The sequence below is a fragment of the Apis laboriosa genome, unplaced genomic scaffold, assembly GCF_014066325.1.
Source record: "Apis laboriosa isolate Shangri-la unplaced genomic scaffold, ASM1406632v1 scaffold40_cov151, whole genome shotgun sequence".
NCBI lineage: Eukaryota > Metazoa > Arthropoda > Insecta > Hymenoptera > Apidae > Apis > Apis laboriosa.
Window position 1 is genome coordinate 2,441,318 of NW_025223180.1, and position 17,846 is coordinate 2,459,163.

The 17,846-nt window shown below is 19.8% G+C and overlaps 3 protein-coding genes across 11 annotated transcripts; 2 read left to right on the forward strand and 1 right to left on the reverse strand.

Annotated features, from left to right (window-relative positions):
• Positions 1–53: 53 nt before the first annotated feature.
• Positions 54–4,180, forward strand: LOC122715801 (protein phosphatase 1L). Of its 6 annotated transcripts, none has more exons than XM_043938270.1 (9): positions 54–72; positions 1,151–1,189; positions 1,492–1,737; positions 1,887–2,084; positions 2,795–3,085; positions 3,155–3,311; positions 3,396–3,526; positions 3,597–3,904; positions 3,990–4,180. In XM_043938270.1, the coding sequence occupies exons 2-9, from the start codon at positions 1,154–1,156 to the stop codon at positions 4,072–4,074; spliced, it is 1,452 nt and encodes a 483-aa protein (XP_043794205.1). In that variant the 5' UTR covers positions 54–72; positions 1,151–1,153; the 3' UTR covers positions 4,075–4,180. The 6 variants fall into 6 exon arrangements, with proteins under 6 accessions (XP_043794205.1, XP_043794206.1, XP_043794207.1 ...); XM_043938269.1 differs by lacking the exon at positions 54–72 and adding an exon at positions 965–982; XM_043938268.1 differs by lacking the exon at positions 54–72 and adding an exon at positions 969–1,003.
• Positions 4,181–6,558: 2,378 nt separating this feature from the next.
• Positions 6,559–9,335, reverse strand: LOC122715800 (cysteine protease ATG4B). 4 transcript variants are annotated; one of them, XM_043938264.1, is made up of 10 exons: positions 9,040–9,335; positions 8,755–8,967; positions 8,519–8,689; positions 8,191–8,368; positions 8,041–8,120; positions 7,820–7,971; positions 7,646–7,724; positions 7,318–7,472; positions 7,057–7,219; positions 6,561–6,825 (listed from the first exon to the last, which is right to left on the reverse strand). In XM_043938264.1, exons 2-10 carry the CDS (start codon positions 8,855–8,857, stop codon positions 6,758–6,760), a joined length of 1,149 nt encoding a protein of 382 aa, XP_043794199.1. In that variant the 5' UTR covers positions 8,858–8,967; positions 9,040–9,335; the 3' UTR covers positions 6,561–6,757. The 4 variants fall into 4 exon arrangements, with proteins under 4 accessions (XP_043794201.1, XP_043794202.1, XP_043794199.1 ...); XM_043938265.1 differs by having other exon boundaries at positions 9,037–9,335; XM_043938266.1 differs by lacking the exon at positions 8,041–8,120 and having other exon boundaries at positions 6,559–6,825; positions 7,820–7,958.
• Positions 9,336–10,207: 872 nt separating this feature from the next.
• Positions 10,208–16,797, forward strand: LOC122715786 (vesicular glutamate transporter 2). Its single transcript, XM_043938236.1, has 10 exons — positions 10,208–10,430; positions 13,502–13,557; positions 13,810–13,993; positions 14,503–14,736; positions 14,908–15,210; positions 15,391–15,514; positions 15,603–15,736; positions 15,896–16,038; positions 16,232–16,352; positions 16,428–16,797. The coding sequence occupies exons 2-10, from the start codon at positions 13,508–13,510 to the stop codon at positions 16,605–16,607; spliced, it is 1,473 nt and encodes a 490-aa protein (XP_043794171.1). The 5' UTR covers positions 10,208–10,430; positions 13,502–13,507; the 3' UTR covers positions 16,608–16,797.
• The last annotated feature ends 1,049 nt before the right edge of the window (positions 16,798–17,846 follow it).

Consider the following 17,846-nt stretch of genomic DNA (forward strand, 5'->3'; position numbering starts at 1 on the left):
AACGCATGACAGTTCTCTCTATGCAGTTTATAGCGTAATACATCGCTGCAAATATATATATGTGTATATCCGGTATATATATTATATACAAAATATTTAATCACGTTGCAAGTATATAACATTATCCTTAGAAATTATATATACTATATATACATACGTATACATAAGATATATATATATATTTATATATTGTAAATATATATTATGCAATAATTACTTATTCTTCAAATAAAGATAAATATTCTAATTTTTTTGTTTTTAAGCTTTAATTTAATTAATATTATAAATGTAAAGTATCATAAAATATTGTAAATTTTTGGCTAATAATTATAATAATTTTTTTTTATTATTATTATAATCCTATAATATTGAAATTCTTAGTCTTTTAATAACTATAAAAAATCATAATAGATTACAATTTTTAATTTTATAACCAAATAAAGTTTTGATTATAGTAGAATAATCAAAATCATATTTATATTCATTTTAATAATATTAAACGCTTTCTTTCTTTTTATATATGTTCTGTTGCAAAAATATTTTCAAAAATTGTAATAATATAAAAATAAATAAATATAAAAATTGCACTTAAAAATATCTATATCGCATTATGATTATAAAATACATTATTAAAAGCATAATACATTATATCTTTCTATAGAAACATATTTTAAAAAATTATAATTATTTTATTTCTTTTTTATTAATTTAATCTATATTTATGTTATATCTGAAAGAAACAAATGTTTTAAATTTAGTTAAAAAAATATTATACATAATTGAAAATATTTAAATTTTTTTTATTTAAATAAATAAAATAATTCTAATTAATTATAAATAATATAGAATACTGTAATACCGCTTAATAATACTTAAAATTGCGGCGTGAGGTCAAATATCTATCTACAGCAACGTTTGTAATTTGGCATCGTCTGCTGTAGATACTAAATAGTATACAGATTTTTTCTTGAAGATTTTAAAGGTTTTTTTCAAACGAATAATTGTATGAATTTTCGATGATTTTTTAATTTTTTATAATTTTCATGCATATTTGGTGCTCTATAATATTTATTTGTTCACAAATAATTAATATAATTGACATACAAACTTATAAGAAAACTGGCTTAATTCAAGATATTTTTTGTATTAGATTATGGATGACGAACTAGAAGACAAGATTTTATATCAGGTAATATAAAAATAATCAAATATAATGCTTGTTTTTTTTTTAGAAAAATATTTTTGTAAGAATAGTTATCATATATTCGATCTACAATTTCGCGTGATTTGTATTCAAAAATAGTTCCGATTGATTGCTCTCAAATTTTTATAACATATAAAATAATTCATCTGTCATCTTTTTATTAATCAATAATAGATAATAATATTTATTTATTTGAATATGTTTGAACATTTAAAATTTATTTATAAAATTTTCTTTATAAATATCAAACACATCGTTAATTTTACATTTATGGGATTGTGTAACAGACATATGTATCATATATGAAGCTAGTATCAAAGTTTGCAGTGGGTATTCCCACAGGATTAAATGCTGGAATAAATACTCCTTTGGGTTATTTTTGGAAGATCATGAGAGTATATGCATTTAAGCCAGAAGTATTAATTTGTGGTGCAGTTTTGGCAATAATTTTATTTTATATACAAGCTGTTGATGTATGGAGCCGATCATTGTTGGGTAGAATTCAATATACTCTTGGTCGTACAACATCAAAAGTATGTAAAAAATAAGTATAAAAAAATAAATTATATAATAATATAATAATAATTTATAATTAAATAAATAATATTTGTTATATAATTGAATTTTATTTAATTTATTTAAAAAATTAATTATTTATTATTTAATATTTTATCTCTTTTAGGTATCAAAACTACAATTTTTAGTTAATGATTCTGTAAATAATGGGGTGAAACTTAGTTGGGAATTAAAACAAGGACATATTGCTGCATATGCAGTTCAAGGTCATAGAGCTCGTATGGAAGATCGTTTTGTTGTAAATGAAGATATGAACAATACAGGTGTATCTTTATTTGCAATATTTGATGGACATGGTGGAGAAGTAAGTTAAAAAATATTCAAGAAACAAATTTATTTAGATATTATAAAAATTTAATCAATTATATATTAATAGGATATTTTTAAAAGTTTATTTATAAAAATAATATTTTTATTGAAATTTTATATAATATTTTAAATTCTTCTAATTTTTTTATAACATTATTGATATGATATGATGATAGTTTTTCAAAATTGCAGATTAAAGGCACAAAAATAAGGTAAAAATATCTTACAATGGTAAAGTTATAATATAAAGTCAAATATAATAATAGTGAAAATTAAATTAAAAGATATAAAATATTAAAATATAGATTTCAACAATATACTTATATTATTAAGTAAACATATATATATCAATTACTTAGAATTTATATCATTTATAGATTAATTTCAAATATTATTATATTTTTGTTATTGTTTATATAATTATTTAAATAGAAAAATTTAAATATTATTATAATAGTGTGCATGCAAAAATAAATTAACAAAAAGATTATGTTCTTCATACATTAATATTTTTAGTAAAAAATATAATGTATATTAATAGTTAAATTATATAGTTAATGTAACTATAGTTTATTATTTGTCACTATTTTTAAATATAGCAAAAGATATTATTAAGACATATAGTATACTGATATGCTAATATTCTAAATCTTTTTGTTATTTATAAATACAAAATATTGATATATTTTTTTTTTCTTTCACCAGTTTGCAGCAAATTATGCTCGTGATAAACTTATTCCAAATATTAATAAAAAAGTGATTGAATTGAAAAATATGATAGCTGGTAAAACATCATACGTATCAGAAAATACACAGAAAAATGAAGAAATGGAAAAAAAAGAAGAAAAAAGTGATATAGGATATCTTGAACGTAAAAAATCGTTTCGTAAAACTGTAAGCACATCATTGACAGATGATTGCAAAAAAAATGTTGATGTAACTGATCCAGAACTACTTGATAAATTGGATAGTTTACAAAGACCAATAACAAGAGAAGTATGATTAATTATTATCTTTTAAACATAAATTACAAAAAAATATTTATTTTTTTGTTTTAATTGTAAGATAAGACCATGCAGAACAATAGAAAAACCTCAAAAAATAGATATTGCAAATTATCTTGATGGAAATAAAATAAACTATGGTAGATTATTAACTGATGAAGTATTAGCAGTGGATAGATTATTAGTTGAAGCTGCTAAAAAAAACATGGATATAGCTGGTAATCATATATATATTTTTATAATTTTTATAATTTTATTAAATTTCTTTAAATTTAAAAATAATTTTTTTAAATTTTTATAAGGCACAACTGCCTTGATTGCTCTTTTAGAAGACAATAAATTAATTGTAGCAAATGTTGGAGATTCAAGAGGTGTGATGTGTGATGGAAAAGGAAATGCTATACCTTTATCCTTTGATCATAAACCACAACAAGTACATAGTTTTATTTATATAAATCATATTTATTACTAAAATATATTTTATTTCTAAAAATAATTTTTAGGAAAGAGAAAGAAAAAGAATAAATAAAGCTGGTGGTTTAGTGACATTCAATGGTGTATGGAGAGTTGCTGGTATATTAGCAACTTCTCGAGCTTTAGGAGATTATCCATTAAAAGATAAAAAATTAGTTATTGCTGATCCTGATATTTTAACTTTTGATCTTAGTGATCATAATCCAATGTTTATTGTTTTGGCATCAGATGGCTTATGGGATACATTTACAAATGAAGAGGCTGTTGCGTTTATTAAGGAACGCATAAATGAACCACATTTTGGTGCAAAAAGTATTACATTACAAAGTTATTACAGGTAATGTATAACTTAACTTTACAATTTTATTTAATATCAATTTAATTGTTTTATATATTGTATATTTGTTTTTTTTTATATATAGGGGTTCTGCCGACAATATTACTGTAGTTGTAATTAATTTAAAAGATCGTAAATATAGCATATCAGAGGCCAAAAATAATCAATAATGTAATATATAATGAATTTGTTTTTTTCCAAAGATATTCTAGTCATTAATTATACATTAACGACTAAGTGTAAATCTGGAAAAAAATAGAAATATACTTTTGTTTGTGTAATATAAAAATTTAATTTCATTCTTTATAACTATATTAATTTATATTATATATTGTATTATAATATTTCATTTAAATTTAATTATGATTGTTAAATAATATTGTTAATGTGAAAACATAGAATATTTATTGAAAATTTGATAATTACAGCATAATGTAATTTATTATAAATTACTATATAAATATTTTTTTATATAGAAGATTCCTCTTATTTGAGCCATTGATTAATCGGGTAGTCATTTATTTGAAAGCTTTAAGAACAAAAACCAATCATTAAAGATAATCATTTATAATTTTCCTCTTAATTAGGACAGTGTATTATAACAGATAATTGCAATATTATAAAGATAATAAGCAGAACAATATAAGGAATATCCTCCCTCATTCCATTCATAATTATCATATTATGATTTTATTTATAATTTAATCAAAATATATACTTATGTATATGATTATATGGATCTAATTAGAAATAACCAATCATTCCTTTGTCTTGTCATCTTTTCTAAGTCTCACTATTTATACTTTGCATTTTTTTTTTGTTTTTGTTCATTATAATTTTATTTTTTTAAAAATTTCTTTAACTAATGTTAATTGTGCATACATTTCAGAATCAAATAGAATATGTTGAATATTTTAATTTTTAAAAATTGTTTTTTTTTTTTAATTTTTCAAGTTAAAATATAATAATATGTTACACAATAAAATGCTATATAATAATCTATCATTAATTGAAAAAATTACTATATTGGACAAAATAAAAGATTACTTACTCTATATAAATAATTAATATATATTTCTTATAAATAGATTAATTAAAAGGTCAAAAGATTCAATGTCTCAAATAATCGGAATCCATTATTATTACTAAATTTATTTACTATAAATTTATTACTAAAAAGTATTACAAAATTTGTAAATCATTTATTAATTATAATGCACACATGTTTTATATTATCAAAATCTTGTTTATTATTGCTAAAAATATAGCAACAATTTTAAACTGTATATTTTATTTTATTACATAAAATTTGAAATACAGGAAATTTTATGCTATTTAAATAAATAAATTTTGTTATTTATAAAGAACAGCCAAAATTTATCTTATATGTAGATTATACTACAAAATATTCTTTTATTAAAAATTATTAAAAATTCCATGTTTGTATATGAAACTATATATTATTTATATATCACATGATTATTAATTTTTACTTTTTAACAAAATAATAATGCAACAAATATTTAGAAAATCATAAACTATTAATAATAATAGTTTATGATAATAATAGTAATTCTTTTTTTATAAATTTTTATAAAAATGTAGATATATTTTTATTAGATTGCAATAAATCTCATTATAATTTGAATGCAAATTTAATTATTAGACATAATAACATAATATTAAAATAGTTTTAAGCATAAATATATAGAAATAGTAATATTTTTGTTGATTTATAAAATTTTTAATGATACTTTTAACTATAAAATATTAATAAATATTTTTAATCAAATTTTAGCCAATAATTCTAAGCATCTTATTTAAATTTGAAATAAAAATTTATATTATTAATTATTTCTATAAAATTTAGTAATTATGTATTAAGTAATTATTTTTATAAAATTAAAAATCTATTAATGCAAATAATATATAATATTAATCAATATGAAAATCAATTTATTTTTGTATACATATATATATATTCTATATTTAAACTTTAGCATTATAAATTACTAGCATATATTTGAAATAAATAATGTAAAAAGTTTTATTTAATTTTTAAGAATTCAATTTGATTTTAATATTTTACGAAGTATTTATATCACCATTAAAATCACATGCATTATTTGTTAAAGAAGGCAAAAATATTTTAAGGACATGAGTATTTTTAATTTTTGTATGAAATCCAATTCATTATGTAATTATTGCTTTAGAAAATTTTGATACTTTTAAGATATTTTTAAAATTAATATATGATTTAATTGATTAATTATAGTTGAAAGAAAGATGTATAAATATGAAGATAAAAATGAATAATGTACATGAATATGAATATTATAGCATATTTTATGTTTAAATATTTTTATACATTAGATTCTGCTAAAATAAATTTATTTTAAATATAACATTTTTTCATCTTTAAATTTTTAAATACATAATTATTAATAATAATTTAATCATTTACAATATCTAATATGTATTAAAATTATTCTATTATAACTGATATAAAAAGTAAATATATTCTATGTTGTTTGTGAAATTAAATATAATTTGTATTTTGAAAATATCTTGTTTTATAGAAAATTTTGCTTATATCAAAATTATTTCATATTAACAATGTTATTATTAACAATATAAATAAATTACTCATGTCCAAAAAATTTATAAATATAAGTAATATATACAATATTTTAATTATTTGGTATAAATTATTTTATTATTCAACTTTCAGTACTGAAATAGTACTAGTTAAGTATTGAATGAATGGTTGTATTTTATGTACGAATGGACCATTTCATTCTTTGATGTTATATATACATTATTTATATCGTAGATTTTGTTAATAATGAAATATCAACCAAGTAATTCAAAATCTTCATCAGATGTATCACATTGTGGATCTATATGTTCAAAATCTACAACTATAAAAAAAATTTTTAAAATCAACTATAATAAATTTAATTATAACATTTATCTAAAATTTATTTATACTTATATATATAAAAAAATATATATAATTATTTCTATAAATATTTATATATATATAAAGTATAATATATATGAATTATAAAACTTCAAATTATTTATACTCTTATAAATATATAAAATTTTACTTTTTTTTATTAATATTGTACAAATTTAAAAATACTTACAACTTGAAGCTGCTATTGCTTCTGAAGCAACATCTTCAACTGACCATTGTGCTAATCTCTCTGCACATAATTCAAGTAAAGGTTGCTTTTCTGGTGTTATTAATTCTTCTTGAATAAATTTGCATAAAGATTTAAAGTCTTTTTCAGTTGCACAAAAAAAACACTAAAATATATATTATTTTCTTATTTTTTAAAAATATATTATGTTATTAATTATTTAATTTTCTGATAGTTTCTAAATAGAATTAATTATTTACTAACAAGTGCTACAGAAGGATCTATCTCTATAATAGGAATACGACCAGAAAATTTACAATGATAGGTAGCATCCATTTCAATTTCTTCTTCTTCTAATTTTTTGGCAACACTACCTGATTTTTGTGTTGTATGAGGATCTAAATAAATCACTTCATTTCCTACAAATAACATTGAAATTAACCAAATTTAATTATCAATTTATTACAATAAATTTATTAAAATAAATTATCAATAAATAATATTTTCATAAATAATTCTCTCTAATTAAATAATTCATTTAATATATATTTTTCTTTAATTTAATAATTTTTATTTTCAAATGCATTCATACCGACACATCCTATAAAATATAATGCATGGGTGGGTTTTCCTCCAATTACTCCTAGAGATTGTGGAATTTTGAATGATGTCTGAAAAATTATAGGTATGAATAGATTACCCTTAACCTTCATCCATATTTCACTCCAATTTTAGCCATTCATGCAAGAATTTATTTCTTTATTACTTTAAGACCATTTATGTAGATAGGATTAATCTCGCTTAACCCAAGGCGAAGGGGTATTAAAAGTAATAAAGGTTTCCATTGGCTAGGTGCTTTTAATGGAGCATCACCATCGGCTTCCACTGTTGTACCTCCTTCTACTCTACATTGTTTTACTATAAATATTTAATTACATTTTAAAATAAAAAAAAAAGCACATTAAAATGAAAAGTTTAATCACTTACAAATATCATTAACTATTAATGTATTGTCAAGAGCAACATGTATAGTGATTGAACTCCATTCATCAAACACAACTAATTTTCTAAAAATTATAATTTGATAAAATATCAAATCTTATATACATAAATATTTAAAATATAATAAATATATACTTTAATACTTGTGCTACTGTATTAGGACCAAACCATTGACCAACTTCTTTTCCTTCTGATGCTCCCATTAATGCAATTTGATGAATAGAAAAAGGAGCATTTCTTTTGTCTTCAAAGCGTTCTAGAATTTTCAGATACGTACTATTTCTAGTTTCCAGACTCCATTGCCAATCTCTACCTATTTTATATATATAGGTATTTATATAATAGTTAGTTTAATAGTATTTATATAATAGTACATTCATGAATAAAAATTGTATTTAAAATAACAATAAAAATATTAAATGATATAATAAAATTAATAAATTTAAATAAAAATGAAATTTACCTAAATGTAATATAATTAAAGCTTGACCAAGAACCATTTGACCACATCTTAACATACAACCCCAACCTTTATCAGATGTAAATGTAGAATTGTAACCACCAATAGGTACAAAATTTTTTCGATAAGTAAACCATAATTTGGATCTTATATCCCTACGAATTGCGTCGAGTTCTGAAATTTAAGATCTTACATATCTAATTTATTAAAGATCTCTTTAATGTAACTGTTTATTAGACCTCTTATGGCATTATATTTTTTTCCTAGAACCCAAACTGGTTCATCTGTTTGTGGTATATCCTCTGGTTCGTCTGAAATATTTTGTGTGAAAAGACTGTCCATTTTCACAATATATATATACTATCTACGTGATTTAAAATCCTTCAATCTATTATAAAGATGAAATGCTTTGTTACTCTACAATAATACATAAAGGAGAGTACAGTTTTTTTCTACAAAAAAAAAGAGCAATTGAAATAGGTTAAGTATTTATCAAAGAATGATATTCTACATAATACAACCACCTTCAGCTTGGCAAAATGAGCATTGGTCATTGCTCATTGAGCGTAGATTTCATTGTTTTGGTAAATAACTAATATGATGATGATATTTAACTTTAAAAAAATGTCAATAATGCCATATCAACAATCCAGTTGATTAATAAAGATTTCGAATATAATCGAAAATAGTTTTAATTCTTGTAAATTATGATATCGGGTATTAATGTAACATAAAACATGTGTTATTTTAATTCAAAATATTTCGTTTTAAAAATAATGAAGTGAAAAATATTTTTTTTGTATTCAAATAAGCACATATTAATCCCATACATCTAACTTTTTATTTCACTTTGCAAAATATATATTTTAAATACTTCTTCTTTTCACTAGATGGCATACATTTTCACATATTACATATATACATAAATGAGCACGTATTATAAACTTCTTTATGCATATATATTTATTCGTTTATTGTTTTCATTAAATAATTATTAAGATTAAATTTGTTTGTCAATTTTTTAGAATCAATTATATATTTAATATATATCATAAAAAAGAATACGTGATCTTCATAATTTCCTAAATTGTTTTCCTTAATTTCCTAAAATGTTCTATTTTTGTTTTCAATATTTGTTAATATTAAAAACAATTTAAATAATTTGCACAATTTAAATAATATATATCGAAATAAAAATTTATTTTTTTTTTCTTTTATAATTCTATTGTGAATTAAATAGTTTTTTAAATCAAATAATAATATATAAAATAGAAAATAGAAAAATAATAACAATTATTATAATAATAGAAATAATATAATTATAATTAATTTTTAATATATTATAAAAATAAAAAATGTAGAAAAATGTAAAAAACCATACATTTTTAATAATTTAAATTTTATAAATATGTAGAAATATTTTTTCTGAAATTATCAATTATTTAAAAAAAAATGAAATATTTATATAGAATATTTTATGTAAAACAATTCAAAAAGTGTCAAATGCTACTAACGGAATTACCGGAAATAAAGAAATATTTATGAATTATTGCATAATGTCGAAAATATTGCATAATATTCGAACTGTTACAAGTGCAATACGATATTGTGATTGGTGCCTCGCAAAGAACAATTTCCAGCCTTCTATATATTCAACTTTACCTGTACAGTTCACTACTTACCCACTTAACATTTCCGTTTATTTCAAACAGTTGCTTATGGCCATTTAACGTATACCATTGCGGAATTTCTTATTAGTTCTTAAGTAATGTTACAAACATATTTTGTAATTTTTTACTAATATTATAATTATATGATAATATGATTTTTATTTTTTTTACATTGTAAATTTGTAAATAAGTGATAAGTGAAATTTTTGTGACGTTTATGGATTTATTTAGAAAGATTAAAAACAGTAAGTAAATAATTATAATTCAAATATGAAAATAAATTTAATTTGTATATAATGAGAAGAAAGTATTATTTTTTTAAAATTAAATGATTATTGATTCGATATTAATTTTTTATAATTGAAATAAATAAAATTATTTAAAATTCAATATAACATTTTATAATATTTAAAGTATAAAATATTATATATAATTATATATAAGAAAAAAAATTATTATAAATATATTTTTAATTAAATTTAAATTGTTATTAACAAAGGTATAAGAAAAGTTTATTTATATTATAATATATAATATATTATATATTATAATATATAATATATAATATAATATTTATAAAGTTATATTAGATTAAGATTAATATTAGTGAAATTACGATAAGTAAATTTTTAAATAAAACTATTAAAAAAAAATAAAACTATTAAATTTGAAAAACATTCAATTTTTATCCGGTTTTAGATTATCTTTAATCAAATGCCATTTCGATTTTTTTATTAATTAAATGTCCTGTTGTGCTGTTCTCTTTCATGAACTGGATTTCCTTGAGACTTTCTACAGATATTGTAATGATATTTTATATATATATATTTATAAATCTTTGTATAAAGATATCGAATGATTTAATGAATTATTTTAGAAAATTCCAATGTATATTTTATATAATAAAAAAAATTATTATATATTTTATATTTGAATAACAAAAAGTATATTACTATATTAAAATACTTAAATTTTAATGCTATGAATATCTATATTTATATTTAAATTGTCTAATAAAAATCATTTTTATGAGTTACCATACTACAATGCATAATTCATTAACTACGATATTACGACTTGACATGTAGATATGCAATATGACTCACTTTAGTTTATAATTCATGAAATTTCTTTTGTTCTTCGTGATATTGAGATTCTCTAAATTATTTGGAAAACATATAATATACAATATGGAAATGTATTTATAATAAAATATTAATTATAACAATTATGATTTAAAGAACATTAGTTTATAATACAATAATGTTATAATTTAATTCTTCTATCAAATTTTCTTATAAAATTTTAAAATTTCAAATATTTTAATAAGATTTATTTATTTCTATTTTTCTTTATTATTTATCATTTAGTAATATCACTTAAATTTAATCAATTTCTTTATAATTTGTGAAATATTCTAATTGTATAAGAGGAATTTTAAATTTATAATCCATAATCAATTCCAGTAATCTAATTGAACTTCGGTAATACACTAAATTAATTTTATCTAACGTAATAAAATTATTCATCGAATCAATATTTTGATCGAGTAAAATACTTTTTTTAAAAAATAAAGATAAAGTCTTACATGTCATACAATAAAATTTTTTTATTGACATTTGTTTATATTTATAAGATTACATATAAGATTTCAATCACTTATAATATAAATATATATATACAATCTAAGTGAAGATTAAATCCATGAATATTCAATTATTTCTTGTTATCGATAAATTTTATATAAACGTATATTCAATAATTTTTTTATAAAGTTTTGAAATAGAATGTAGGAAATGAAAGTGAATGTAGGAATGAAGTACGATCAATAATCTACAGATACAAGTATAATCCTATCGTTCATATCATGATTAGATCACAATTATATTTCATTGACATTTTTGAATTTTCAATTTATCATTTATGAATAACTTGTGCATAAATATAAATCAAAATAAAATTAAATAAAATTATAATAATATTAATGTATATTATTATCGATTTTAAATATGTATTAATAAAAAAAGATGTAATTATCAATTATTTTTTAATCACATAAAATTAGAAAATGTATTTAAAATAGTTGTAAATTTTACTTGTACCAATTTGCAAAATAATTTTCATTTTTTCATTTAATAATAAAACTTTAATTTGAATTATGAATACATGTTTTTATAATTTGATATCTAGTATTATTTTAAACAAAAAAAAAAATGGATATATTCTTGAATTTTTCAAATGTAGTAATTTACATGCAGGTATGTAATAAAATATACACGTTTGTAATATAATATGTTTTAGAGAATATATTTACCTCAAATATGATAAAATGTTAAAAATTACTTAACTGTTAAATTTGATTATATTGACGGAAATATACATATGTTATCACAACTGTTGCTTTGCGTAACAGGTTGTCGCTAATATTTACTGTATAAAAGCTTTGTGAATATATCAATAGAATGTTTATATATATCAGTATACTTGAAAAATTAATTTTCTATTCAAATGAGGTATCATAAAATATAAAAATACAATAATTGTTTGAATTATAATTGTTAAAATAATTTGAATTTATTACGATATTTTCAATTAATATGCACGACACTGCAATATGGTTTCTATTTTATTGTCTCTTGCGAATGAAAAGGAAAAATGAATTTGAAATTATAAGTGATAAAATGATTGTTATTTTCTAATAATAATTCGTTTTTAGTTTTGAACAAACAAAAATATTATTATGATAATATATTATGATTCTTATTATTTCATTTAAAATTTAAACATTTGTCTTTTTTTTTTATTATTATATTTCTAATGAAATAACATAAATTGATTTGCATCGTTTTCTTTGTATATTGTCTGCTTAGTGCGGAACTTTCTACTTTCGAAGTATGCTATTTGTAAGTACATACGTAATACAAATATATAGGTCATTGATAATAGTAATCTTTTTTTCGATATTTTTAATAGCTAAAATTTATATAATTATACATATAATTATATGTATTACTTTAATTCTATGCATTACTTTAAGTCTATTATTTATTATTATATAATGTTTGTATTAATAAATTGAAAAATTTAAAAATGAATTATTACATTCATAATAAATTTTTCTAATACGAACAATATAATTAAAAAAATCTTATCTTAACCTTGATAATATTTAATTGGAAACACATTATTACATATTTTTTAAGATTTTATCTGGTTTGTAAGCATGTAAATAGAGATATGTATCATAATTCTTTTATAACTTTGTCATAATTTATTAGATTTCTCTGAATTTCATTTAAAATCAGTAATCTTTCAGGAAACGATGGAGAGAAAAAAATCGATTGAGTCTGGCAAAGATACTGACTATGGAACGTGAGTATTGCAACTAATTATCCCATTGCAATAAAATTGATGAATTGTTTTTGTTTATCTTTGTTTATTCAAAGAATTCAAATGTATAAATTTAATACATTAATACATAATGTTTCATATTTAAATAATAATAATTAATTTAAAAAATATTTTTTTATTTAAGAAAATTTTTTATTATTTAAAAATTATAGAAATTATATTTATTTAATGCGATATATATATATTAACATTTATATATTGATAATCCTTTAGCGTTAAATACGAAGATGAACTTGTATCTTCCTGGAAATTTTGGAAAAAAAGAAGATATGTAGTCGCAATATTAACATTTCTCGGATGTTTTACATCTTATATTCTTCGAGTAAATTTAAGTGTAGCCATTGTTGCGATGACTGCGGAGATTCGTAAAATTGATGAAAATGGAAATGAATATTTTGTAAGTTTGAATTAAATTTTAATTGGTTTAAGATCAAATTTTTGTTATTATTTCTTATAAATTTTTTTTGTTTTTATTATAATTATAAGATATATATATATATATATATAATTTACTATAATTATTTTATTTTGCTTACAATATAAAAATTTTAAATTTCAAATTTTATCAAAATTATGTTACTTAGTATTTACATCATATTGGGAATATTATAAAAATAAAGATAAATAAATTAACAAAAATTTGATAACAAATTTTAACATTGTTATCATCATAAATTCAGTAAGTTAATGGATTAATAATAATATATTAATGCAATTAAAATGAAAATTTTCTCTTATCTCTTATCTTTTAATGCTGTGTTATCATATTTTCTATGTGTTATATTCAATAAATTATTTATTTACGATTTTTCAATATTTACAATTCATCATAAATTTTTGGAAGCTTAAAAAAAAAAAAATATACTATAATAGATAATAAATTTTAATTTTAAAATGCATTTACAGGAAAAAGAATTCGACTGGGATTCAAAAACACAAGGATTAGTTTTAAGTTCCTTTTTCTATGGATATATAAGTACTCAATTACTTGGAGGATTGCTTAGCACACGTATTGGCGGAAAAAAAGTTTTTGGTTTTGGAATTGCAATTACTGCTTTTCTTACAATTATCACACCACCTTTAGTTAAAGTGAGCGTTTACATTTTGCTCGCTTTGCGAATTATAGAAGGAATTTGTGAGGTAGACGATATTTAATTTTTAATTATTTAAATTATTTTATTTAATAAATAAATCTATAATTATTATTTAAAAAAAATTAGAATAATTATGAAATTTCTTTCAAACATATGTATATTTAATATGTTATAAAATAGGTACAATATATCATAGAAGGTAATAATTTGAATTCAGGGTGTAACATATCCTTGTATACATGCAATATGGGCACAATGGGCACCACCATTGGAAAGATCAAAATTAGCAACCATTACATTCTCTGGAAGTTTTTTTGGAACTGTATTTGCCATGCCAGTTGCGGGATTGATGACTGAATATCTTGGTTGGCCTTCTGTTTTTTATGGTTTTGGAGGAGCTGGTCTTATTTGGTTTTTTTATTGGTGGATAGTCATCAAGGATAGACCAGAGGACGATAAATCTATTTCAAAAGCTGAACTTGAATATATTAAAAATAGCCTTGGAAATTTAAAAGAAGAAGTAAATGTTAAAAAAAAACTAATTACAATATTATTAATTTTTATTTTTATTATCAATTTTACTTATTATGAAGAATTAAAAAATTTAAATAATTTTTTTTTTAAATTATATAATTATATTGTTTTTTTAGTTTTTCGCTTTTATAAATTATTATCAATAATTTTTATAACTCTTTCATAGAAAATTAAACATCCATGGAAAGCTATGCTTACATCTCCACCAGTTTGGGCAATTATCGTAGCTCATTTTAGCGAAAATTGGGGTTTCTATACTATGCTTACTCAGTTACCAACATTTATGAATGGTTAATTGAATTTTGGTTATTTAATAAAATGATTAGTTAAATAAGCATATTCAACGATATAAATTACATTTAAATAATTTATTTTTAGATGTACTTGATTTTAAATTGGATAAAACTGGATTTTTATCTGCATTACCATATTTAGCTATGACTTTCGTTGTTCAATTTTCTGGGCACTTAGCAGATTATTTAAGAGTGAAAAAAATTTTAACGACTACGCAGGTCGGTTATAAATTTTAAAACTTTTCTTTTTCTCTTGTTAATATTAAAAATATTCTAAAGTGACCATATTAGTTTATTGTTTTCAAATTTTGTTCAATTTTATTTTTTATACAATGAAAATATGAAAAAAAAAATATTATCATACTTATTATGTTTTAGGTGCGTAAATTATTTAATTGCGGGGCTTTTTTATTTCAAACTATATTTATGACCTGTACAGGTTTTATTTCAACAACAGCAGGAGTTGTTATTTCTATCACTATAGCTGTTGGTCTTGGTGGCTTTGCATGGTCTGGTTTTGGGTAATTTTTTTTAAATTTCATATAAAAATATAAATAGAAGAAAAATAAATAAGGAATAAGAAAAAATACTATTATTTATTATTTATAATATAAAAAAATATTATATAAAATATAAATATTATTATTAAAAAAGAAAAAAAAATTTTTTATACATAATCATTCTATAAATTGTTTTTATTGTTTTATTATACAGAGTAAATCATTTAGATATTGCTCCTAAGCATGCAAGTGTGCTTATGGGAATAGGAAATACTTTTGCCACATTACCTGGAGTTGTAAGTCCTATTATTACTGGATATATTGTTCAAAACAAAGTGAGTTTTAATTATAATAAAATATTTATCTTCAACTAAACTAAAAACTTTAATAATAAAGAAATTTTTTTACAGAGTCCTGAAGAATGGAGAATAGTTTTTATCATTGCTGGTGCAATTTATTTAATAGGAGCTATAATATATGGTTTATATGCATCTGGTGAAAAACAAAAATGGGCACAAGAAAGTGAAAAAGAAAACATAGAATCAAAGAGATCTTATGATAATCCAGCAATGGAAATAGATAATTTATAGTATAAAAAAATTTTATTAGTAATTATATCAGTATTTATGATACATGCAGAATCATTTAATATTTGACTATATTTATATTTTTATTGTATATACATGTTACAAATTATTTTTTTATCTAAATTTTTAAATTTTAAATTTTTATGAATAAAAAAATTGAACACAAAATATTTTATCAAATATATGTATATATAAAATATATATAAAGTATTACAAAATAAACTATTTTAGTAAACATTTTGACATTTTATCATGTTCTTTCAGGAATATTTATATATTTATTATTTATATTATATATTTTGAAAATAAAATATGGCTATATAAAAATATAAATTCTTTTTTAAAATTTAATTACTAGCGTCCTATATTTTTATAATATTTCAATATTATAACTATTTATAAATATTATGAATATTCATGAATATTATGAGTTGTATTATGAGTGATGGTTCGTATTAAAATATTCACATTATATATCGAAGTATTTTAAAAAATTATTATACATTTTAAGTTAAGAATGCAATATTTATATTTTTTACAAAATTATACATTATTATTTTATAATTATTTTAAATATAATGTAAATTTAAAAAAAATAATAAAAGATATATTTAATAGACGTTCTTTATGGTTATGAACCAAGAATAAATATGGACAAGGAAAGCAAATAACTTAAATAAGAAAGACAGAAAGTAAAAATATAAAAATCAGTATCATCTTCAGGATATCATAAATAAAACATAGAAAAAAAGGACAGAAAACAATGAGAGGAAGATAGATTAAGAATTGAATAAAATATAAAGAATTGAATAACAGCGACATCTCTTAAATATTAAAGATTTTTTTTTTTTAAAACAAGATATAGAGTAAAAATTGAGGATCAATGCCATCTCTTGAGTTTTATTTTATTTTATTCTAAAAAAAGATATCTTTGGTACTCGAGAGATGGCATTGCCAGTCAATTCTTATCCTATTTTTATTCTTCTTCTACTATTTTCTATCCTTTTTTTCTGTGTTTCATTTACGATACTGTGAAGATGGCGCTGATTTCAATATTTCTATCCTATATCTATCCATTTGCTTTTCTTGTTTATATTTATTTTACAAATTCATGTGTTCAAAAAATGATATCAATTTCTTATTAATCTTTTTTGTTTTCTTTACTTAATTATTTAAAATAACTACTTTTTTATACATCATAATTTAAAAATATAAAAAAATTATTTAAAAAAATTAATTAAA